The sequence below is a fragment of the Truncatella angustata genome (assembly GCF_020726525.1).
Source record: "Truncatella angustata strain MPI-SDFR-AT-0073 chromosome Unknown BKA67scaffold_7, whole genome shotgun sequence".
Classification (NCBI taxonomy): domain Eukaryota; kingdom Fungi; phylum Ascomycota; class Sordariomycetes; order Amphisphaeriales; family Sporocadaceae; genus Truncatella; species Truncatella angustata.
In genome coordinates, this window is record NW_025763387.1 from 2,773,825 (window position 1) to 2,796,298 (window position 22,474).

The 22,474-nt window shown below is 52.2% G+C and overlaps 9 protein-coding genes across 9 annotated transcripts; 4 read left to right on the top strand and 5 right to left on the bottom strand.

The window, feature by feature from the left end:
• Window positions 1-2,812: 2,812 nt before the first annotated feature.
• BKA67DRAFT_576858 (uncharacterized protein) lies at window positions 2,813-4,250 on the top strand. Its single transcript, XM_046103599.1, has 3 exons — window positions 2,813-3,002; window positions 3,056-3,250; window positions 3,311-4,250. Exons 1-3 carry the CDS (start codon window positions 2,880-2,882, stop codon window positions 4,217-4,219), a joined length of 1,227 nt encoding a protein of 408 aa, XP_045955635.1. The 5' UTR covers window positions 2,813-2,879; the 3' UTR covers window positions 4,220-4,250.
• Window positions 4,251-4,852: 602 nt separating this feature from the next.
• BKA67DRAFT_521780 (cytochrome P450) lies at window positions 4,853-6,666 on the bottom strand (the record flags this gene model as incomplete). The annotated part of the gene is made up of 5 exons (XM_046098312.1): window positions 4,853-5,018; window positions 5,086-5,760; window positions 5,826-6,194; window positions 6,268-6,388; window positions 6,444-6,666. The coding sequence occupies 5 exons, from the start codon at window positions 6,664-6,666 to the stop codon at window positions 4,853-4,855; spliced, it is 1,554 nt and encodes a 517-aa protein (XP_045955636.1).
• A 3,296-nt stretch (window positions 6,667-9,962) lies between these two features.
• On the top strand, window positions 9,963-11,671 carry BKA67DRAFT_381863 (uncharacterized protein). Its single transcript, XM_046096552.1, has 2 exons — window positions 9,963-9,984; window positions 10,142-11,671. Exon 2 carries the CDS (start codon window positions 10,202-10,204, stop codon window positions 11,333-11,335), a length of 1,134 nt encoding a protein of 377 aa, XP_045955637.1. The 5' UTR covers window positions 9,963-9,984; window positions 10,142-10,201; the 3' UTR covers window positions 11,336-11,671.
• Window positions 11,671-13,274, bottom strand: BKA67DRAFT_381871 (uncharacterized protein). The gene is made up of 3 exons (XM_046096553.1): window positions 12,922-13,274; window positions 12,364-12,815; window positions 11,671-12,307 (listed from the first exon to the last, which is right to left on the bottom strand). Exons 1-3 carry the CDS (start codon window positions 12,997-12,999, stop codon window positions 12,007-12,009), a joined length of 831 nt encoding a protein of 276 aa, XP_045955638.1. The 5' UTR covers window positions 13,000-13,274; the 3' UTR covers window positions 11,671-12,006.
• A 263-nt stretch (window positions 13,275-13,537) lies between these two features.
• On the bottom strand, window positions 13,538-14,830 carry BKA67DRAFT_522378 (fumarylacetoacetase; the record flags this gene model as incomplete). Its single annotated transcript, XM_046098366.1, has 3 exons — window positions 13,538-14,076; window positions 14,128-14,608; window positions 14,660-14,830. The coding sequence occupies 3 exons, from the start codon at window positions 14,828-14,830 to the stop codon at window positions 13,538-13,540; spliced, it is 1,191 nt and encodes a 396-aa protein (XP_045955639.1).
• A 494-nt stretch (window positions 14,831-15,324) lies between these two features.
• BKA67DRAFT_662052 (X-Pro dipeptidyl-peptidase C-terminal non-catalytic domain-containing protein) lies at window positions 15,325-17,203 on the bottom strand (the record flags this gene model as incomplete). The annotated part of the gene is made up of 2 exons (XM_046107930.1): window positions 15,325-15,415; window positions 15,468-17,203. 2 exons carry the CDS (start codon window positions 17,201-17,203, stop codon window positions 15,325-15,327), a joined length of 1,827 nt encoding a protein of 608 aa, XP_045955640.1.
• A 707-nt stretch (window positions 17,204-17,910) lies between these two features.
• On the bottom strand, window positions 17,911-18,378 carry BKA67DRAFT_539131 (uncharacterized protein; the record flags this gene model as incomplete). Its single annotated transcript, XM_046100582.1, has 3 exons — window positions 17,911-17,991; window positions 18,032-18,034; window positions 18,082-18,378. The coding sequence occupies 3 exons, from the start codon at window positions 18,376-18,378 to the stop codon at window positions 17,911-17,913; spliced, it is 381 nt and encodes a 126-aa protein (XP_045955641.1).
• Window positions 18,379-18,911: 533 nt separating this feature from the next.
• On the top strand, window positions 18,912-20,547 carry BKA67DRAFT_662054 (Aldehyde/histidinol dehydrogenase; the record flags this gene model as incomplete). Its single annotated transcript, XM_046107931.1, has 4 exons — window positions 18,912-19,319; window positions 19,372-19,877; window positions 19,940-20,035; window positions 20,085-20,547. The coding sequence occupies 4 exons, from the start codon at window positions 18,912-18,914 to the stop codon at window positions 20,545-20,547; spliced, it is 1,473 nt and encodes a 490-aa protein (XP_045955642.1).
• A 792-nt stretch (window positions 20,548-21,339) lies between these two features.
• Window positions 21,340-22,369, top strand: BKA67DRAFT_539133 (Extradiol ring-cleavage dioxygenase, class III enzyme, subunit B; the record flags this gene model as incomplete). The annotated part of the gene is made up of 2 exons (XM_046100583.1): window positions 21,340-21,495; window positions 21,575-22,369. 2 exons carry the CDS (start codon window positions 21,340-21,342, stop codon window positions 22,367-22,369), a joined length of 951 nt encoding a protein of 316 aa, XP_045955643.1.
• Between the last annotated feature and the right edge of the window lie 105 nt (window positions 22,370-22,474).

Genomic DNA, 22,474 nt, shown 5'->3' on the forward strand with positions numbered 1-22,474 from the left:
GTTGACCTGTCTTACTACGTGACAGGAGGGGAACAACCTAGCTTCCTTGAGTTTGCATTCCCATTAAGATGCAGCCTATCAATACCGAAGGATACAGAGGAAGAGGACATCGAATGGTATTTTGAAAAATATAAGGAGGAGCCGTTGAACTCCATGCGGGCCCAGCGGGCCCGATCAAATCTCAAACAGCAATCAGGTATTCTATTTCGCGAGTTGAGCATCGATGACGAGAACATCTCCGCACTCGGGTTCTCGAAGGTAATCCTAGAGGTGGTGGACGGACCTGATGTTTCCAAGCTACGCTGGGAAGCGCTGGAGTCACCGGAGCTGTGGCAAAGCGACGTACAATTTAACGTGTTCCGTGTCTCAACAGCAGGGCAGGGGAAACTGCACCTTCAGCGGACGCCGACTCAGAAAGAAACCGTGGAGCAGACTAACATTCTCATTGTTGTCGCTAGAAAGAAAGACGACTCGATCGATCCCCGTCTAACCACCGGCCCTTTGATTCGCAAGCTCCACCAGGCCGGCATCGATTCGGTGTCTGTCGACATTGCCCGCCCAGGGACGAAGGAGGCGTTCCTTCAATACCTCCACCGAAAGGATTACGATATGGTACAGCTTGACCTGCACGGGGCTGTTCAGAACGGAAAGTGAGTTGCTCTGTCCTCCAGGGGCTCGAGTGTAGGACACTGGATTGCTGATCCGCTCTTAGGGCTGTCTTGTTCTTTCAGGATCCGCCAAAGCAAGGCAACACCCGGCTTGAACGTACCATCGGTGTCGGAGCCGATGAAATCGGACAGGCGCTGGCCGTCAACCGAGTAAAGCTAGTCGTGATGAACGCCTGCCAGAGCGCCTCGACTAGCCGCGGCCTGGGTGCTAACTTTGCGAGCCAGCTGGGAAATCACGGCATCCCCTATGTTCTCGGCATGGCATATAAGGTAACAAAAACCGCCGTAACTATATTCATGGAATCTCTGTACGAGAACCTGATCTGGAGGGCCATGACAGTTACATGCGCGATACGTCAAGCCCGCGCGGCGCTGAGGTCGGACAGGACTCGCAATTCCGAACTGTTTGGGCTCAATGTGACGCTAGATGATGATGTTTTGCCTGTAATCTACGTCAGTGGTCCTCAATTGCACAGGCACTCGTTGGCGCTGGAACGAACCCCCCGTGATCCCCCGGCACCGCCCAGAGTCGAGGTAGGGAGAGAATTGCTTGGCCGAGAGTCCGACATGCTCACGCTGGAGACTCTTCTGTTCATGGACCGGTGTGTCGTTATATATGGACCAGTTGGGGTAGGCAAGCGTGCGATGTTAAATGACTTGAGCAATTGGTTGGAGGAGACCAAAATTGTCCAGCGCATTTTCCAATTGAGCTGCTCGCCAGCAGTCAGCACCATCGGGAGCGCCATTGCTATAATCTGCGCACAAATTGTTCCGCCTTCACAGACAAGGGAAAGTATCGAGTCACATCCTGATACCACGGAAGACTGCCTGCTCAGGTACTTATCCGAGCATATATGTATCCTAGTTGTATCCAACCTGGAAACCGAACTTCCCTGGATGGCTGACCTATTAGCCATGTTCATTGGACCAAAAGACACCACAGATGAAAATAAAACGCCTTCTTTTGTTCTGGTTTCGTCTACTACACAGCTGACATCGCTGCGCAAAAAGGTCCATGAGAAAACCGGACGAGAATGTAGAACCCGCAGGCTGGGTGAGCTACCCAGCCCATCTGCATCTGCATTCGCTCGCCAGATACGTGGTGACAAATCCACAATTTCTTTGATAGGGCGCGATTCATACTCTGCGCTCTGGTATGATCAATGCATACTCAAGACCCTTGGCCGGAACCCCTTGGCCATCGAGACCGTTCTATCAGCTGAGATCGGCTATAGACCTTCGGAACTATACTGGGCTCTGCAGACGGCGAGGTTGAAGTTAGTCTGGGACAACCCCAGCGTGAAGGAGCTCTCCGACAGATGGAAAAATATTTTTCAGTCGCACAATACTTTCCTGATAGCTCTCATTCCCTTTACCCATTCCGTCCCAAAGGGATATCTAGACTACGTCCTACCCTCCGAAGGAGATCAGTTTACCCGCAATCTGCAAGCCGTCACGCTTTCACTCGAGGAAGCTGGAAAGCTAGTCTTGGGTGATGAAAGACAATTACCGGCGACATTTCTCCATCCCTTGTTCTCACAATTCGTTCGGAACCAGCCCATGTCCGTGGAATGCTGGAACTCGAGCTGGCGCAGCGCAGCTGCGTACTACCATAACAGAAGCATAGATTGGATCCGAAGCCAGGTGGTTGTGTTGGAGGAGCTCATTTCTGAGTGGGAGAATCTTATGGCCGTGTTACATCACCTGCTCGGCCACATCGACACTGACGATGAAGAATCTTACATGTTTGACGTTCCCTGGATCGTGTGCTCGTTCAATGCCTTCAACAGCAAATTGCCGACGCATGCAGTCAACATGTTCGCTGACCTCACGCTGTCTGCACTGCAGCGGATCGTCCCTGAATTTGTTGCTACAAACAACGAGGCGATTCAGAATCTGGTCATGGCCGGTCTAATGGTTCGTAGGAGTCGATTAACCGACCTTCAACTCATCCGCGTGACCATATTTTGCCAGTTTTTAATAGAGTACTACTATGAAACGTCACCAGAGACAGCGGTTCTCTACGAACATGCACTAAAGACCCTGCTGGAGTCGATTGAGAATATCGAGGACGGGGGAAATAACGATGGTTTTGCGGCGCTCTTCCGAATAGCAAAGTCTATATCTTGTCTAGCCGAGATAGAGCTGGCTATTGAGGAGGAACGCTTTGTCGACACCTCACTGCAGCCGTGGTCCGACATCGCCGCAGGGATGGAACTGCCTGACGCCTTCAGGACTTTTGCTGACATGTGGGGCCGAAGCCACGCCTTTAGGGGGATAGGCCTCTCCATAGACCTGCTCGAGACTCAGAGAGCTCTACCATCTATCGCGTTGGTACGTGCTCGAGCTGCAGTATTAGTAAATCTATACACTGACGACGAAAATAGTCTTCTGTCCCTGGAATGCAGGACCCGCCCGGCCGCCAGGCGTTGAACAACGCCGTTGAGGCTTTCAGGGCCTTGAATGGCTCATCCGTCGCGGAGAGGGTGCAGGCCAAGAGGAACCTGGACTGCGCCCTTCGAAATGCCATTCTAGGAAATGACACCAGGAACCAGATCGACATATACGAGAAGCTCGCCGAGGTGAGGAAATACCCGGTACCTGTACGGTAAGCCTTACATGACACTAACCATGTTGATTAGATTTACACCAACTTGCGAGATTGGGAGGGGGTAGTGCATGTGCTGGACAAGATTGACGACTGTTTCGAAGACCTAGGCCACTTCTGCGGTGTCAACATAGACGAAAGGACCACTTTGCGCCGACGGCTCTGGATGACGACAAGACGAGCTCAGTGCCTCAAACGTCTTGGGCGGATCGCCGAGTCCAAGGAGCAGGTGCGCGAGCTGAAGAAGATTGTTAAACGGCGCGAAGACCTCTGGACACGCAAGGACCGCGGTAATGAAGAGTACCGGAACATACTGGCTATGATCGAGAACGACATCGCCAGAGGTCGTGCATCGAGAGGCGCCGGAGAGCGTAGCTCAGAGAGCGTTATTGGCGCAGTTTACAGATACCGAGATTTTGAGAGAGGTAGGAGCTCGGACTCGGAAGCCAATAGCAACACTCCCGGAGAGGAAGGGATCATAGAAGTACTAGGTCAAATCCTACCGAACCGCCAGCGAGATGAACGGTCAATCGAGGAACAGACCGGTATTATAGTAGCTCCAGAGAGCGTACAGCCATCTACCATGCCCCATCGCGGCGTCGAAGATAACCCCAGAACATCAGCGATATTAAACGACCAAAGCATCACGCCTGGGCCAGTCCCAGGCTCAGGCGCTGGCAATACAACTGCTGCTGGCACGGATGCAAACGATGGCGACAATGTGGAGGATGCCGATGACCTATACTTTGTACTGAACCCGTGGATGAAACCAATCATGAACTGGGCAGACACTCTTGGAGGAACTCGTGCGCCGCCGCAATACTGGAAAGACCAGGCACCCCCGGGCCGTCTGGGCGGATTGTTTCTGTGGGAAGCTCGCGCCTTCATGGCAGACGCCTTTCTCAGAGCAATTGGGGTTATTGAAACACGAGTGCCTGATTGAGACCACTTCATAACGGTCACTGCGCTCCTCCTTAGTCATCAATGCTAATTTAAGGGCCTCTGGCGGGTTTCCATGCTCCCAATATAAAGTGTGAGCAGGATGGGTTCTACCCTTAAGGCTACAAGCATTAAACATGTTAATTAAGCTTAAGTTATGTACTTCAATTTGTGTGGAACTACTTTTGACTTGAATCAGTTCAAATAATCAAGTACCATTAATTTATTTTTTAGATCTTGCGTAATCTCGAAACGTTTTTTTTTAATATTAATTACGACCGGTACATAGATATCGCGGATCTTCAAGAATGTGTCGAGATCTGCCCGCTTGTCATTTCGCTGAGATAAGAAGCGCTCCATCCGGGACACGTAACGTTATCGTGTAGTTTCGAGCCCTTTTATAATATGGAATAGGCCGAAGAATTTGTTTTATGTACCGAACCTGAAGAAGAAAAGAAATGGCCAAGGTCAACGTATATTTCGCGCAGATAATGACTTTTAGAGTTTCATGATACAGACTACTAGCGCAACATTCTGATGCGAGTACGGCCCAATAGCAGCGCCAGCCAGCTATACACATTACAGAATTATATAGTGAAAAAAAGGAGTTATCATTCCTATTTTACTGTCTTTGATCCTATTCAATAGTGACGCGCACGCCTTTACTGTCCGCGACAGGGCGCGGAATGAACATGTCATGATCGTAAATAACATCCCTTTCTGTCGTCTCGAAGAGTGTCATGCGAGGGATGACACGTAGGACTAAAGCCGTAAGACTCAGATGAAGTTCGCAAAGCGCGAGACTAATAACTGTTAGAACTCACGGAGGCATTCGAGGAGTCCGGTCCCCGGCTTAGTGGAATAACTTACTTCTTTCCAAGACATGCTCGGCTACCTTTGGACCAGGCCATCATGCCGCGCTCGACCTCTTTCCTCCGCTGGTTGTTCTCGTCCAGCCAGCGCTCGGGGATGAACGAGTGGGAATCCGGGAAAATGTTCTCGTCGTGGTGCGTGATGGCCGCCGACATACCGATGGCGAAGCCCCGTGGCAGCAGCAGCTCAACCGGCTTCTTGTTGAATTCTCCGCGGTATATCAGGTCCTCTTGCGTGGCCTCACGCGCAGTACGGGCCGATACGCCGTACGACAGGCGCAGACCTTCCTGAATCACGGCACCCAAGTACGGGAGCTTCTCGAGCACAGTCCAGGGAGGCAAGTTGTTCGGATTCTCGACAGCATCTTCGAGTTCTTTTCTTAGCCTCGAGAGTAGTTGTGGCTTACTCAGCAGATGGAAGGTGATAACGGTCAGTGCCCAGCTCGTGGTCTCGGTGCCTGCATTGACGACGGTGATGGCCTCTTCAGCAAGTCTGTCTAGTGACTTCTCATCAGCGTCTAGATCGGACTCCAGGAGCGAGACGAAGACAGTTGGACGCTCATGACGGATCCCGGCGTCTAGATCTACCTTGGTCTTGGCGACGAGGCCGGGAACGGTGATCTTCAGCGAGCGGAGGAGGAGAGCGACGTCCTCAGGGAGGTAGTCGACGAACCTGGATTTTTGTCAGTCCTCACAACTAGCCAGGCCAATGTGATATTCAGATGGTTTGGTGCTTACAGAATTGCGTAGTCTTGCAACTTGGCCAAGACCGGAAAGAACCGAAGGAAGAAGACTGGCTTGAGAACGGCGAGTGTCGCCTCCCGATGGTTAGGATACCAGCCCTCCTGGCGCAGGAAGCCCTGTTCCTCGCCGAAGCAGTAGCCGAAGATGGCATCAGAGGTGAAACAGCTGTATGCCATAGCGACATCGATGGGTTCCTTCCTGCCAGCCTCCGCGAGCAGCTTGTCGCACAGTCTGTGCACCATGCCGTGGATCTCTCCTTCCAGCCTGGCGATCATGGCCTGTGAGAAGAATTTGGCCACGGGCCCGCGCCGGGTCCGGTGCAGGTCGTGGTCTTTGGTGCCGAAGGAGTTCCCAGCTCCCGCACTATTCTCGTCAAGTGAGGTCAGTTTAACCTTTTTGTCATCCCCCAAATGGGAGAATAGAGGAAAGAACTTACGCGGAACCGCTGATTTGGTGGACGGGCTTGTCCCTCTTTCTGCCGCCAACGGCGTAGATCTCGTCCGAGAAGCCAACATCATTACAGTGCGTCTCATTTGGGTTGATGCGAACTATGGGACCTATCCGATTTAATTAGCCACCATTGTCAAGTCTACAATGGTAGTTGTTGCTTACCGTATTGCTCATGCATCTGCTGGATAGCGTGCGTGTATCTACCCCCAAGGACGACATCGTGATAGAACTCCAGCAGATAAGAGGCCGCCGCGAGTTTCGGACCCGGAATCTTGTGTAGCGGGTGAAGTGGGGAGATATTATAGAGTGCCTTCAGAAGCTCAAACACGACCCAGGCGGCGCCCAGGGTGACGATGCTCTGAACTGTAACAGAAAAGCCCGTCATCTTTGGTCCCGACGAAAGCTTCCTGCACCAGATTAGACGTGCGGGGAAGAAACAAAAGAGGGCGACATGCTCGCCATTCATGATAATCCTCGAACTTATCGTAAGGATATTTCCTGTAGCGGCATTAACCGTCGCTGGTGAATCCACTATTTCCCATATTCCAGGGGTCTCGATGCTAGAGATGGGGAATGACAGGGCTGGACTAGTCCCCAGTCCGCCCCGTTTGGTCAAACGGCCGACGATTGTTCTGGTGATTGATCAATCAGAGATCCTAGTTTACATAATGACTCGCCATGAGTCGAAAGTGCCCTGAGTGCGCTTGGTATATCCCCTTGTTTGGGTGGTGAGGAAGTTCCACAAGGTGGCGAGCGGTTGATTCCAGGCCGAGAGCGTCGGTCGGAGATGTGGTCTTGGTCCTTCTCTCCAACGCCAGTACAGTTGCTCACAATAACGGGCCCATGATCTGGGCAGAAGCTAAAGGTTGCCTTCGCCATAAATTACAACTCTGAACGATCAATTATTCGTGTTGCTGGATGCGCCAGGTGCAGCAACGATGCTTTATGGTTGCTATGCCTTTTCACGCTAGCTACCAGTCCTCATTTAGCTTCAGCTCCATACGGTGCAGCACATGCAGGCAGCATAACGTGAGTTGGGGTTTCAGGAAAAGCCTTGCGAACAAGCCCTTATTAAGCGAGATGCATCCACGCAACGTGAACGTTGATTTTCGCAGAATTTGCTTCGACGTCGTGACACGTAGTCTCTCGTAATTCTAACAAATGACAACCTACACATGTGCAGTGATGGATAGCCATGGTTTTGATATACGACTACTGACCTGTTATCCGGAACCCTCGGCAATGGCATTTGCGTAAGGCTTAGCACGGCACAAGTGCCGTCGCCGGAGGATGCGGCAGGAGCGCAAGACCTCGAAGATGGTATACCTCTTGGGTGAGAGACACAAAGCAGGCCTTTATTTGCCAATACGAAGCTCTCTCCTATGTTCGGGGCTCCACTGAACCACCCGGCTTTGACATCGTCCGTGGCGGATCGAGCGCGCAAACACAATCTCAGTGACAAGCAATCTTGATGATGTGCCAAGGCATTTGTGATATGTCGACAAGGACACGTATGCTATGGGTGAGCGCCATCTGTATCAATCAGAGCAACTTACCTGAAAGAAACAGCCGGGTCTCAGTTGTCGCAATCCACATCGACGTATGCCCTATGATAAATGGGAGGTTCAGGATATAATAAGAGTTAGATCTATCTGCCGGAACTGTGACGAAGTGTGGTTTCAAGAAGATCGCATTAACCTATCTCAAAGCAGCGATCTTTGCCTTGACTGGATGTGGTGTCAATCGGAATTTATCACCTGAGGGCGAGGCCAAACATCACGAGCCAAATATCCTTGTTTTATTCGATCTTCTACAAACGTTGGAATAAGCTTCTTGGGCGACATCAAGATTCGAGTTGTAACGCCTCAAGTGGAAATAATCCGTTAATTCGATATATGGCTTGTTGATTTTGTTTGGATCGGCAGACAAATGACTGGAAATCAAGCTGGACTGTAGACATCCTATAGCGAAAGTCTTCCAAGACACTGCGACCAATCTTCTCATCATTCAGGGCAGCCTCGACTTCTTGGCCAGCTGCGAGCTGGATTGCCTTGTGGATAGTGGGGCAATTCATGGGAGGTTTCCTGAACACTCATACCCGGTCTATCAGTTTCAGATGCCCAAGGAATAGCCAGAGATCCATCTGTCTTGAGAGATGGAAACAATGGCACGCTCCATGCAAACCCGGTGCAGAGTCTTGAAATCTTTGGGATCGAGATGGCTAGATATCAGAGGAAGTCTCGCGTACTTGAGGTGAAAACAAAAACTATGAAAGATATGAGCATCTATGGGGAAATCTTTCATTTGATCTAGTTAGAGCACATACAACCATGTCGGCATTGTTGAGAGAAGATACTGGTCTAGGTAGGCCTCGTCCAGGCTCGGGAAACGACCCCGTCAAACTGATCTCGTCGTCACTTGGATGGGCTTATTATCGTTTGCTTATGTCAAGGTTCACGACAAATCACTGTGCTGGTGGCATGCGCGAGTAAGTCGGCACAGTCACGCGACGCAGGAGGAGAAGGTCCCTGGAGACCAGTTCCTCCTGTCGAGCTGAGTGGTAATTGACGAGAGCTCTGCATAGCCTTGCTTGCACCTCGTAGCATCCGTACCTGAAATTAGTCGACATTCATAAATCGTCGAATTGACATGGTTCGTAAGGCGTAAGGAAAAAGAAAAGATAGAAAGGAGGGAGGGAAAAGATGATAGTTTTTATTTTTTTTTATTTTTTTTATTCTTTTTGTTTTTGGAATGATGACACCATACCCATCAACACCCTTTGATCATGGTACCGTATAGGTCGATATTGCAAGGGCTTCGATTCTACCAGAGGCATAAGCTTAGGTAAGTGCTGTGCCATTGAGTTCAATTTGTAAGAAAGTCGGCAGTTGAATATTTCTAACGTAAGGTTATCTGGAGTTCCACATCGATGACAGAAGACCAACAGTGAAGACTAAAGGGGTTGTCCTGATCGTGGTCGTCGTTCCGACATCTGTAGTTTCGACATTTGAGTCCAATAAGGGGATAAAGGTTCTATCCCAGAACAACCGTCGATGACTTTTGAAATTGAGGCTCAAACCAGTCTTCTGAGCCTCATTGTCAAAATCCTATAAGAACATAATGTCAGAACCTGCAGAATCCCATAAATAGAATCAGCGCCCCTTGAAGTCCGCTAGCACCCGTTAGTGTCTTGCTCCTTTTCTGTCGTTGTGTCCGAAAGGATCACATGAGCTGGTTTAATCTCCATAGCGGAGAATGGATCGCATTCTCGCACCTGGAGAAATGGGACACACGAACAGCGCATTCCAGACCTTCCCTTTCGCTGCACCGCCCACTTCCCAGCTCTTCTCCTGAATGTGCGTGCAACTCAAAACAAGCGGCCGGGTGGGCGCCAAACCCTTCTAATCTTGCGCCTTGCTGTGCAGTGCAGGCACCTAACTAAACTTGGCACTGCTACCTGTGCCAACTCCAGCTCCAGCTCAGCTGCAGGTCCAGCGATCTGGGTGAGCTTTCCGCCAAGTCCCAAGCCTTTCTGTCATGGAGGTTCAGCTTTCCCTTGTCCCTTCTGGGGGGGTGGGTTCATCGTATTTTGGCTTTAAACCTTGTCCATTAAGTTAAGAAGATCTAGTCTACATCGAAAACAACAAACTTGGAATACACTCGCTATTTTCCTTTTCTTGGATTTACTCTCTCTGATCTTTTGGTCGGTCAATTTTCCCATCCGTCGAAACCAATCAATTGATCCACACTCGCTTTATACTTCACTACTCCATATTATCCTGTACCTCAAATCTGCCCAAGTTTTCTCTGCGTAATGTCGTATGCCATACCAATATAGTTAGTTGACAGGACTCCACCAGGACAACCCTTTGAACTCGACCCCTGGGCAGGCGGCTCTAGGTCAAGTCAGGACGGGCACAATGCGAGGCACACCACTTCCCATGCCACTGCAGACGCTGCTCCTGCTGCTGCTCACAACCACCCCGGCCCCGACCCACGCCTTCGAGAACGACTTCAGCGCCTACCCGGCGGGCTCGCAATCATGCATGTCCTCGTCGGCGGACGCGAGCGGGTGCACAGGCGACACGGGTCAGGAGATGAACTCGTGCCTGTGCACCAACGGCGGCAACTTCATCTACAACGTCGCGTCGTGCGTGTCCAAGGAGAGCCCGAGCGACCTGAAGACAGTCTACGCCACGCTGCAGAACAACTGCGACGGCACCGGCGTCATCATCACCGTGGGCGAGGCTGCCTTCCTGGCCCAGGCGAGCGCTGCCACCGAGACCCAGGCCACCGCAACGGCTACGCCTACGACGACGACGACGAGTCAGACGGCTACGGCAACCACTACAGGCATGACGACGACGACGACGACGACGGGCACAGGGGGCCCCATAACGACGACGACGACGGGGGCGACGAGTAGTCCGACCAGCACAGGAGCCGCAGGCAGCGCCGGCCTGTCCACGGGCGCAAAGATCGGCATAGGGGCCGGCATAGCGATCGGGGGGATCCTGTGTCTCCTAGGCGCTGTGTTCATCTGGGTGTACAACCGGCGGCGGCGACCGGCGCCGGGCGGCGCATACACGCAGACGGGGGGCTCGCCGCTGCCGGGGGAATACAGCAGCACGTTCGGGACCAGCAGCACCGCACAGGAGCTGCACAGTCCGTATCCGGAGAACAGCGCAATCCCGCTGTCCGCGTCGACGGGCTGGAACACGGTGTCGCCCATCGGGACCCACTCGACCATGGCGGCGGGCGGCATGGGGGGCATATTCTACAAGCCGCAGGACGCGCAGCAGACGACGATGAATACTACTACTGGTGGTGGGGTTGGTGCGGGACAGCCGCTGCTGGCGGTGGCGGAGCTGGGCACGGAGCAGCGACAAGGACCGGTGGAGTTGTATGCGCCGCATCACCCGCCAGACGCGGGCAGTCATCTCACGCCTGGGTTCCGGGCGGAGCTGCCGGGGGGTGAGATTCCGGAGAGGTATCGGAGTCCGCCGGGCAGCCATTCGCCGTATTCGCCGCCTTATGAGAGGAGTCATTTCTGAGACGGATAGATGGATGATATGTGATAGATTAATGATCAGGGCAACCGACTTCTGAATTCAAAAATGGTTCCATGGAGTGATTGGTGACTTACCGCTGCGTGTTGGGGGCCGCTCGGAGATGAGCTCGGAAAGAATGGTTTCGCGATCACAAGGAACCTGCTTGGGTTCAATGGATCGGTCTTGTTCACACGTGCGACGAGCTGTCAAAACTCGTCTCGCGTAATGCTCTGCCGCTGTGATGGGAGTTCCCAAGGTACCAAATCATGCGACTATATTTGGAGAGGATTATTCAAGATGAGTTTGGGTATCAAGAACGTGTACATATACGGTGCATGGGACATGGGTTGATTGCATATTTTGGAATTTGAATTCAGAGCGCGCATACATACGACTATCATATTATTAGAACGGGGCGTTGGATGGTGATTTATAGCTTTCTTTTAGGCCTTTGTCATAATGTTGTTAACAAATACGCAAATGCAAACCAGCCTTCAATCACGACCCGGCGGTTCTGCTTTTAATTCCCCGCCCAACTGTTGCACATGAGATAAGTTACATATGGCCCAGTGCCCTTTCGGCGCTGTTTTGTTCGACCTCCTCTTTCCTGTCTTTCCCGAGTTCACTGTAGCAGATGCAGGGGCGGCAGTATCCGAGTCTTCAGCCAGCTGGCTCTACTGAACAGTCTTGAGGGGCTTCTTTTGGGCGGCACCGCTCTTGACGCGCTTTGCGGTGGGCCGGTTGATGTGGTCCTGGGGAATCCAGCTAGCATCGAAACCCGAGTCAGCACCAGTGGCGGTACCCTCGCCGCCAGAGAGAGGCTCCTTCTCGATGAGCTTGGCCTGCTTGCCCTTGGGCGCTCTGGTCTTCTTGGGCTGGCCGGGGAAGAAAGCCTCGATGTAGGTCTTGTAGACGAAGTAGGAAGTACCAGCAAAGGCAGCTCCGAGAACGAGGTACAGGAAGATGCTAGAAATACTGTTAGCTGAAAGCATCCCTTCAATAGCATGGCAAGTACACAGGGGCAGGCTCACATCTGGGGGTCGAAGATGCTGGTAGGAGCCTCAACAATGCTGACAGTCTGGTTGGCAACGGTGACCTGGAAGATGTTGCCAGCCTGGGAAGTGACAACAGCGCCCAACAGAAGCTGGAGTTCCTGAGGGTTCATGTCCAGGACGAAGGAGTAAGGCAGGGACTGGGTCTCGCCGGCAGGGATGATGGCATCGTATCGGACAGTGGTCAGGTTGCGGACAATGCTGCTCGAAGGGTGAACGTCGGCGGGCACAGGCTGCAGGGTGTTGAGAGAACCGCCAATGAAGGCGAACTGGATAGGTTCCGCCTCGTGGTTCGCGATCTCAATGACTGCCTTGGTGGGACGACCGTTGACCAGCTTGACACCAAAGATGTCGGCGTCGGGGAAGCTGGCGATGATGTCGGCATTGAGTTCAGGGGAGTTGCCAGGGCTACCGGCGCCTTCGTCAAGAGGCTGTGCCGTGACATGAAGGTTAGCTTGAATACGTCGCACACGAGCTGCAGCTCTGAAAGGGGGGAGAGGGAGAGGGAGAGCTCGAGGTTTGGCGTTGGTGACGTACAGATGGGTCTTCCTGAGCAAAGACAGAGACGACACGAAGTGCCAAAGCGGCGAGAACCGAGTACTGGAGAGCTACCATTTTGAGATAAGAAATTACCGTGACAGTTAAGGTGAGGAGAAATGGAATGAAATGAAATGGAGGAGTGAAGTGGGAGGGAGTCAAGTCAAGTCAACACTCAATTGACTCTTTGCCAGTGCGGAGCAGGAGAGTCCAGCGACGCAACCAGGAGCAACAACAGGAGCTTCTCCCCAAAAAGTTATTGTGCGAACGTGGCCATTGAGCTGACCCCTGGGGCGGAAACAGTTTGGACCAATAATGGAGTGTAATTGTCTCATAAAGTGGGATTGGTTCAGGTGGCTGGCCGGTTTCTCCGCCATCTCCAAGCTTCTGGAATCAAACCAGCTCCAGGGTCTCGATTGCGTGCATGCTCATGCTCATGGCCGCATACCTCGTATTAAACTTATTCACAGTAACCTTTAGAGCCTCATTGGCCCAGAAGCACATTCTGCGAGAGTCAGTGTACATGTCGCATGAAAAAAAGACCATGCACATTCTGGGCTACATTTCTGTTTCCGAGCTTGCCCATGCACCTTGCCTTTGAAATTGCCTGCGCACACTACATTATCTTTGCCGGAGTTATGAATCCAGTGCAATCTCCAAAACCAACACCACCGCCGCAGTATGCCGTCATTCTAACACCATCCCCATCTTGCAGGTAGGTTCTCTTTGCTCCACCAACTATCTCAAACTCAACCTTGCCGCCTTTGGTCATTTCCAAGAGACAACCATGCTCGTCGTCGCCCACACCGGACACTGTGCCTGTGGCCAGAAGATCGCCAGTATTGAGATTGCATCCGTTGATGGTCTTCTGCACCACGAGATCGCGGAATGTCCAGTACATCCATGATACATTAGCAGTACACAGCTTAGTTGAGTTGTCACCCCGAAGGAGCTCTGCCTGCAGCTCGATGTTATAGCTTGGCTTTTCCTTCTTGTCGTGCAGAAACGCAGCAACTGGGATTTCCTTCGTCGGAGCAGCAGTCGCAAAACGTTCCAGGGCATCCAACGTGATGACCCAAGGAGAAATCGATGTCGAAAAGCTCTTGCCATTCATCGGTCCCAGTGGAGTCATCTCAAGTCCTTGGATATCACGAGCTGCGGGCTGTAGTCAGTATGGAGGCCAGCCAACTTAGTTGTACTACTCACCGCTCCAGTCGTTGAGTAGGACCAGCCCGAAAATATGGTCATCAGCGTTGTCCAGCTTCACACTCTCGCCCATTTTCGTTGGCTTTCCAATCACGGCAGCAAACTCGAGCTCGTAATCCATTGCTCTGCTGGCACCGAACTCGATTGTTTCCCCTGCCCGATACATGCCATTCGGCCTCTGCACTGGCGTGCCCGAGACAACAATCGTTGATGACGTGCCTGAATATCCGACTGGGTAATGTAAAAATGCAGGTGGCATGGACCGCTTGCCAAACACGGCCTCTCCGGCGTTCAGCACGTGTTCCTTTGAGCACGAATAGTCTGTGAATCCAGCTACGGTAATGGGCAAATGAAGCACCACTTCTGCCAGCTTGAATCCATGTCTGTTCACAGCCGTGCTATCAGAAAGGACGGACTTCAGCTTTTGCCTGAGCTGCTGCTGTTCAGACCTGCTTAGGGCTGCTAATTCGTTAAGGGTAGGCTAGGGTACAGTCAGCACATTGTCTGAAGACCTTCAGGCAAGGCAACACACCTGCTTCAGAGCTGCGTTCACTTGATCCGTTGCATCCAACGACAAATCCCCTACAAATATAACCTTGTCTCCCAACCGGGTGACCACTGCTCTATCCCGGTGTGCATCACTTATCGTGGTTGCAATTCCATAGGGAATGTTGCCAAGAGAAAAATGCTCGGAGTATGCCATTGCTCGTTATGTCGACATGTCTTTTCAAAACCAAACTATCTTGTGCAATTGATTCATACAAGATTTCTTCTTGGTTGTCGAGAAAATTGTTATATGTGTAAGATCCAAGGTGCCCATCTGCCACTGGTAAGCCCCGCCCCCGCCGTTCCGGGACTCAATTATATGCCCCATATACGGTACCGAACCAGACCGAGAGTTCCAGCAACACAGTAATACATCGAGATACAATCGACACAGCAGTTCGGCTTTAACTTGATGGTTTACGGGGTCTGAGCAAGCTAGGCGGGGATTTCTCATGTGCTAGGCGATATTCACGTCACAGTGCACATTCGCGATTATAACCTGTACTATAATCATTGCTCAGGGCGCAACTCAAGAATACTTCTGAATTATTTCTCGAGACACAAAAAAATCTTCCAAGTAAATTTCTTGTGCAACTCTTTTCACTATTTCAGCTTATTGCTATCTAAACAATTTCCATCCTCCTAAAAACTTCATTTCGGAGGAATGACGGGCAGAGTGACATAATTCTCCAGATTTTCTCCAAAATGGATATGATTCCGTCCAGCGAATTTTGACGACGGTCTGTTCCAGTTAGCATGATGTTTGTCGGTACACTTGTTCTTGAAATACATACCTGTCTGTCTCAGAGCAGTGCTGGAAGATACCAGAGCCCTGCGTATCACCACTGGCCACCTCAAAGACCAGCTTACCACCCTTCTCGACCACGACGTTCGAGGGCCAAATCTCAACCTCAACAGGGTACACCTCAGCGGACTTGACCGGGAGCACGTCTGTCGAGAGGTACTCGCGGTGCGGCAGGTAAGGGCGGTTCTTGGGGTGATCCGTGTGCACCTTGCGGAAGCTGACTCTCAGCCATCCCTTGGTCAGGGGCACGGGATCACCGGCGGTGCCCGTATAGTGTATCTCCTTGCCGTTGGTGTCGATGTGCCTGAGGGTCACGAAGAGGTCGATGTCTTTCTCGCCGGCGGCCTCCTCGGCCGTCAACGAAACGTTGAGGTGCGCTGTGATGTGACCGGTGATCTCTGTCTCCTGTTCAAACGGAGCGGTGGCGAACTGGACGAGTTCTGGCTTCTCGATGGAGCCTAGGGCTTTGTACGAGACCTGCTTGGCCTCGGTGACGGTAGGTTTATCTTTCGACAGAATTTGGTCTGGAGTTAGGTAGAACCTTGTGTATTGGGTTCTCGGAATCGGCCAGGCCTCCTCTTCTCTCTTGGGGTAAGCTTTCTCGGCCTCGGCATCGTTGAAGCCAACATCACCCTTTCGCAGCGTGACGGTCACGGGCGCAATCTTGCCTGGCTCTGTCCAGCCATCGCGATCATCGCCCTTCAGGAAAGCATCCAAGAAACTCCTCTGGATTTCTACCTCCTCCCTGTAGTAAAAGGGGAGATCGTGGCGGCCGGTGATGAAGCGGAGCCACTTGTGCTTCGAGCCAGCATGATTGTAGCCCTCGACGTTGCCGCGCAGATGAAGCAGGATGCCTCCCCAGTTGGCGACGCTCAGAAGCGGCACCTCGATGTCCTCGAGCTTGAACTCCTTGCTCGCATAGTAGTCGTCATCGCGGTACTTATACTTGGCGTTGTCGACGGTTTGGTCCTGCCTGTTCTGGGTCAGGACGTCTTCTCCTAGATCGCCCTCGAGCGTATCTTCTTGGCCACGGGCACCTGGTCCATCGGGAGGAAACTGAAGCTTCGAGCGGCCGGGCTTTCCGTACTGGTTCACCAGCACCTGACGGTTCCACCAGAAGCCGATAAACTTATTGGACAAGATGCCACCGTGCTGGCAGCGGTCACGGTAGTAGTCCGACATGCCCTCCCAGGGAATGATGGCAGCCAGCCCCTTGGGCCGCCGCGCCGCAACTCGCCACTGCGTGCCGGCATAGTACGAGATCCCCAGGAGCCCGACTTTGCCGCTGCTCCAGCCCTGCTCGGCAGCCCACTCCACCACATCAAAGAAGCACTCGCTGGTACCCTTGCTCATGGTGTCTAGGAATCCGGGGCTCTGCCCCAGGCCCCTCTCGTCCGCCCTCACGATGGCGTAGCCGTGCCGCGTCCAGAACACCGGGTCCGGCGTCTCCCAGGCGCTGTACTTGGACCGGTGCTCCGGGTTGACCTGACTGAAGGAGCCCTTATAGAAGGTCTCGTAAGGGATGTCTTTGCCATAGGGGCCGTAGGTGACCAGGACGGGAAACTTGTCGCCGGACTTGGCGGACAGTGGCAAGTACACGTTGGCGCGGATGGGAAGTTTAGATGCCTTCAGCGGAATGGAGACGTTCTTGTGGAAGATCAAGTTGTTCTCCGCGTCTTCGACAGTGGACGAGATGTCACGGATCGGGGGTGTTTGGACTTCCATCTTGGCGCTCGGGGTGTGTGTAAGTGTAGGGGATGCTCTTTGGTCGTCTGCTGGGTACTTGATACTTCGTCCCAGGATGTGGTTACAAGCCAGGAAATAAAGGTCTGAAAAGTTAATTAAATTCAATCAATGCCGAGTTCTCTCATGTCTTTCACGGCGTTGCTCATTGTGCACCCGGATGTTGCCAGTCAGTCCCCTCATTCATGCGTACCGGAAGACAGGTGGGGGAGGGGCATCAACGGCGGCTCAGTTCAGTACTCGGTGAAACTGGCGTATTGAACGGACTTACGAGCGCCGATGTACCCGATGTGTTCATTTCTTCTTTTAATAGGCTTTGAGTTTGGCATCGATCAAGCGAGAGGACCAACATGTTTTCTTTGGCTAATCAGCGATGTGAACAGATGATACAATACAATATACAGCGGGTCGGGGTTCGAAAGTAGTGCACTTTATTTGTACGAGGAACAAGGCAGAAAACTTCAACATCAAGTTTGTCAATGACCACACGAATCAAGGGAATTGAGTTCATCAACCAGTTATATTAAGAAAAAAAAAAATTTTTGATGCTTCTTCAAGAGAAAAAGGAGATAATATAAGCTGATATTTTTTGCTGTCTGCGTTACGGGCATTGTGACGCATAAACATGTAACTGAAGGTTAGAATTGTATGCAATCTCCACTGCGAACTCGACCAGCACTGAGGGCAACCTAAAACTCGCCTCCAACCTTCCAACGCCAGAACGTCTTGTTAAAGCGGCCTCCAGTAGTCCTCCATAACCAGTTCGTAACCTGTCGAGCAAAAAGAAAAAGATAAAGTCAGCATACATACTATCTGGGAAGTATATCGTTCAGTCAATTTCCTCAACGGACGCTACTTACCCCGGTCAACCAACAACCATGCAACATTAAAAACACAAAGCCAGTCTCAATCCCATTTGATCCCCACGGTCTCGAGTCCCAGTCGAGTTCTCTGTTGATGGGACGGTAGTTGGGCACGCCGCGGAACGAGTCTTGCCATCCCTCCGGGTTGTCGGCCGGCGGCGCATTGTGATCCGTCAGAGGCACCCAGACATGTCGCGGTGGTAGGTCTTGTTCGCCCGTGAGGTGGATTTCGTAGTCTTGCAAAGTCGAGGCGATGGTGGTGGTCACGGGGTTATCCGTCGTCGTCACCGACATCTTGGAATTATGAAACCCTGCTGATACAGAAGGACGCACGCGACGGCTGTAGAGGAAAGTTCGCGATGCTTGGGCTTTGGTGTTGACCTTTCTTTACCAAACGGGGGGAGATGAGTCTAGGTCGCCGGAATGCGACAACCTACTCAAAGCCAGCTCTGGGCGCGCAATGCAGGAACTTGTCATCAGGCTCAGGCTAGCATAGCACGATCGTCCCGAGCACTCCCTCGGATTTGGTCCGTCCGTGGACAAGGATGAAAGCTCCTTGGAGTCGTGTCTGGGGGCAGGTATCCACACCCCACTTACCGAAGCGCATACCCCAGCTTCTATTGTTTGGGGTAAGTGACCGTGATACGAAGCGGACTTTCCGATGTAGAGAGCTATGATACTCGGAAGTAATTCTAGATTGCCACATATTTTCCCTGGTCGCAAAGACTAGATCGTTGCAATCTGTTGCAATCTGTTGCGACTTCTATTGCACTTGCTGAAAACACCACAATAGTCTCAGTGGGAAACCCATAGAAGACCTATCCACCATGGCGTCCCAGGAACTCGCAATCGAGAGGCTGCAGTTGGCCGTAATTGACGGCCGAACAGAGAACATACGCTACCGCCAAAACCAGATCCATAGCCTCCACGCTGCATTACGCAACGAAGCCGGGCTAGTATGCAGTGCTCTAGCCCGAGATTCTCAAGCATCTCCAGCAGAAGTTGAAACTGAATACTACCTTGCAATGGACACGATCAGACACTGGTACGAAACAATAGACTTCGCGGAAGAGCATAAGAAGGAGTATCTCCCTGTGACCGAGGGGAAGGATAATACGACGCGCAGACTGGGTGTTGGACTGGTTATCATCCGACCCACGAGTCACACTCGGTTTTATTCCGTCGTCGCGCCCCTGGCCGCTGCTATTGCGGCTGGAAATTGTGTTATACTTGAGGTAAGCGCTTTTCGCAGAGTGTCGTGAGACAGCGCTGATGCAAATAATCTAGCTCGAAGACACGCTCCTCCAAGTTGACTCGGTCCTGCGCAAGATCCTCCCAGATGCGTTGGATCTGAACACGTTCTGTTTGAGCAAGACGATCAAAGATTTCTCGATACTCGAGTCGGCCATGCTAGTTGACCAAACGACCAGTGCTGCTTCGAATACAAAAACTAATCAGCTTCTCTCTGCTACAATTACACGCACGGTCGCTGTCGTAGACAGGACGGCAGATGTGCAGGCGGCTGCCAAGGCCATTACCAACGCCAGGTTTAGCTTTGGCGGTACATCGCCGTACGCACCTGATCTGGTGTTGGTGAACGAGTTCGTGAAGCAGGAGTTCTTCGAAGCATGCTCAAAATATGCTACGTTGGCGTTTGCCAAAGAATCTGGCATCAAGAAGGTCAGTGGGAACCAGAGCGAAGCCACACGTAAAGCGGTCAGGGATGCGGAGGAGAAGAAGCAAGTGTCGAGCTTCGGCTCGGATGACTTTAAGCTTGTGGATGTATCTGATAGGTATGAAGAATCCTTCTCAAGCTTTCGAGTGGAAAGTTTCGGTTGCTAACATGTGCTCGTAGGACATCGCCGCTTGCGCATCTGAAGATTAGTGGAAGATATCTCCCTATTGCCAGTGTCTCAGGTCTTGTCGATGCCATCTTTACGGAGGAATTTGAGTAGGTCCAGTTATTGTTTGTGCTCGTCGTCAAGGCTAATTTGCAGTAGAAGCCCATTGCTGGCGGGTTATTTCTTCGCTGACGCCGGATCTGCCAAATACCTAGCTCAACATCTTCCGTGCCATGTTTCCTGCATCAACCAGATACCCGTCCAATTGCTAGTGGGGCCAGCGGCTCCTGTTGCACATGATGCAGATTTCTACTACAGGTACAACAAAGACATGTTCTCAAAGGCGAGACCACAGTTTATTGAGGCGCCGCCGGAGACATTTGCGATGGCAGAGGAGCTGCTTCTAGGATCCAAGAAGACTACAACTTCGGCGATTAGGACGCTGGCAGTCAGGCCGCTGAAGCCGACAGGACAACCTGGCAATGCGTCACTTGGGTTCTTCGAAGCTGGGTTCGTAACAATGGCTAGCATCACCCTCTTTGGCATTCTGCCTATTGTGAGTTATGGTGCATGGGTTGTGGGGAGGAAAGGATTTGAGCAAGCTTTGCGTTGGAGGCATTGATGAATTGTAAACATGGGACAGCCACTAGACTCTGTCAGCCTGTATATTATCTGGATTGAATAGTGTCTGTAAATGATTGTTTCATCTCGTTCATTTGAAATATTATTTGTGCACCTTTCTGTCCCAAACTGTGGTAGTCGGCATCATCTGGTAGCGTATACCTACCCCAAATTTACCATGTGGGCATAACCGCAGCACTAGTTAGCAACAATGGCCTAACCTAAGGCTAGGTTACAATACTGACCGTTAATTTTTGATACCTCGAAAGCTGTACGGCCCCACGAATAACCTTCGCTACGGTAGGAACAATAATGATGCCTAAAGTGAACCCATAGCATGCCACTATCACATCAGGATATGCATTGACTAGGCGGAAGGCATCGTTGTTTCGTGCCCATCTGTTTTGCGCCCCGGTAACTCCGGGTTCGCGGGGACCGGGACGGAGTGGGGGGTAGCAGCGGCAAACAGTGGGCGCCCACTTCTACCGAGATATGTGTTGCGTACCAAGCTCATGCACGTTTGAGGTCAACATGGGGGCAATTCTCGCGTCCAACGCCGATGCTGCGACCATCTGAGACCAAAGTGCCTGATATTTCCAATGGAATCTCACAAAAGCCCGTCTTGGTTATAGAGAATCGTATTTGCTCAAGTTGACGCGTCTGTTGATCGTTCATAAAGTCTGGGCGGTCTCACGGTGCATACCTACTTCCACACGCCCGGGCGTCCTAGCCATACCATCTCGCTTAAAAATCGGAGAAAACGTGAAGAAGTGGAAAAAAGTACATACGCAAAATGGCCGTAGGAAGGAAAGACGAGCCAATGGCTCCCGTGCACCTCTTCTCCCACGGCTCGACCATGATGCTGGGCGAGGAGCACGCCTCGGCCGATTACTGGGAGCAATGCGGCAACGAGGCTCTGGCGAACGGCATCGAACACGTGGTCATGATGGTGAGTCGAGATGCCCCAAGACACCCACCACATTATTTATTGATACTGGAGCGGAAAGCTGACATACGACGTACGGCAGGGCGCACACTGGGCGACCTCGCTCCCCGGGATCCTGATATCCGCCAACCCCAGCCCCGAGAAGTCGCCCGTGGCCTACGTGCACCCGTCGAAATACAAGAACTACGCGCTGAACCCGGATCTGGACTTCGTTCCCACGATCCAGTCGCACCTGGCGGCGTCGGGGATCCCATCGTCGGCGGACCCCAAGTTCGACTGGATCCACGACACGTACCTGATTCTGATCCGGATGTTCCCGGCCGGTTGTCCGCCCACGACGCTGATCAGCATGAACCACACGTACGACGCGCACTTCCACGTGTCGGTGGGGGCGGCGCTGCGGCCGCTGCGGGCGCGGCGGCACAGGACGCTGTTCATCGGGTCCGGGGGTTCGGTGCACAACCTGTACCGCAATGTGTGGGGGCCGATGGTGCGGCACCGGGACAACTTTGCGCAGCCGACCCCGCCGGAGCCGTGGGCGCTGGACTTCAGACAGGAGGTCATATCGGCGCTGTGCCCGGGCCACGAGCAGGTTGTGCCCGTGCATGAGGCGACGTTCGGGAAGAAGATAAGGAGCAAGAAGGGCGCTGGCGGTCCGCTGCTGAGGCGCAAGGTCACGAGTCTGATGAAGCATCCCATGTACCGTGATGCGCATGCTACAGATGATCATTTCATGGCAACCATGTTCATTGCGGGACTGTGCGGCAGCAAAGAAGACGAGGATATGATTGGCGAGATGGGGGCCGAGGATTGGGAGTTAACGAACATGTGCAATTCGCAGTTCACTCTTGGTTCTTGGGTAGAGACTACATCTTGATTTTGATTTTTTTCCCTTTCCTTTCGATTTCCCTCTAGTTTTAACGTGTGGCGCTGTCGTGTTTCAGTTGTACTTTAAAGATAATCCAATGTCGCATAATCCCAA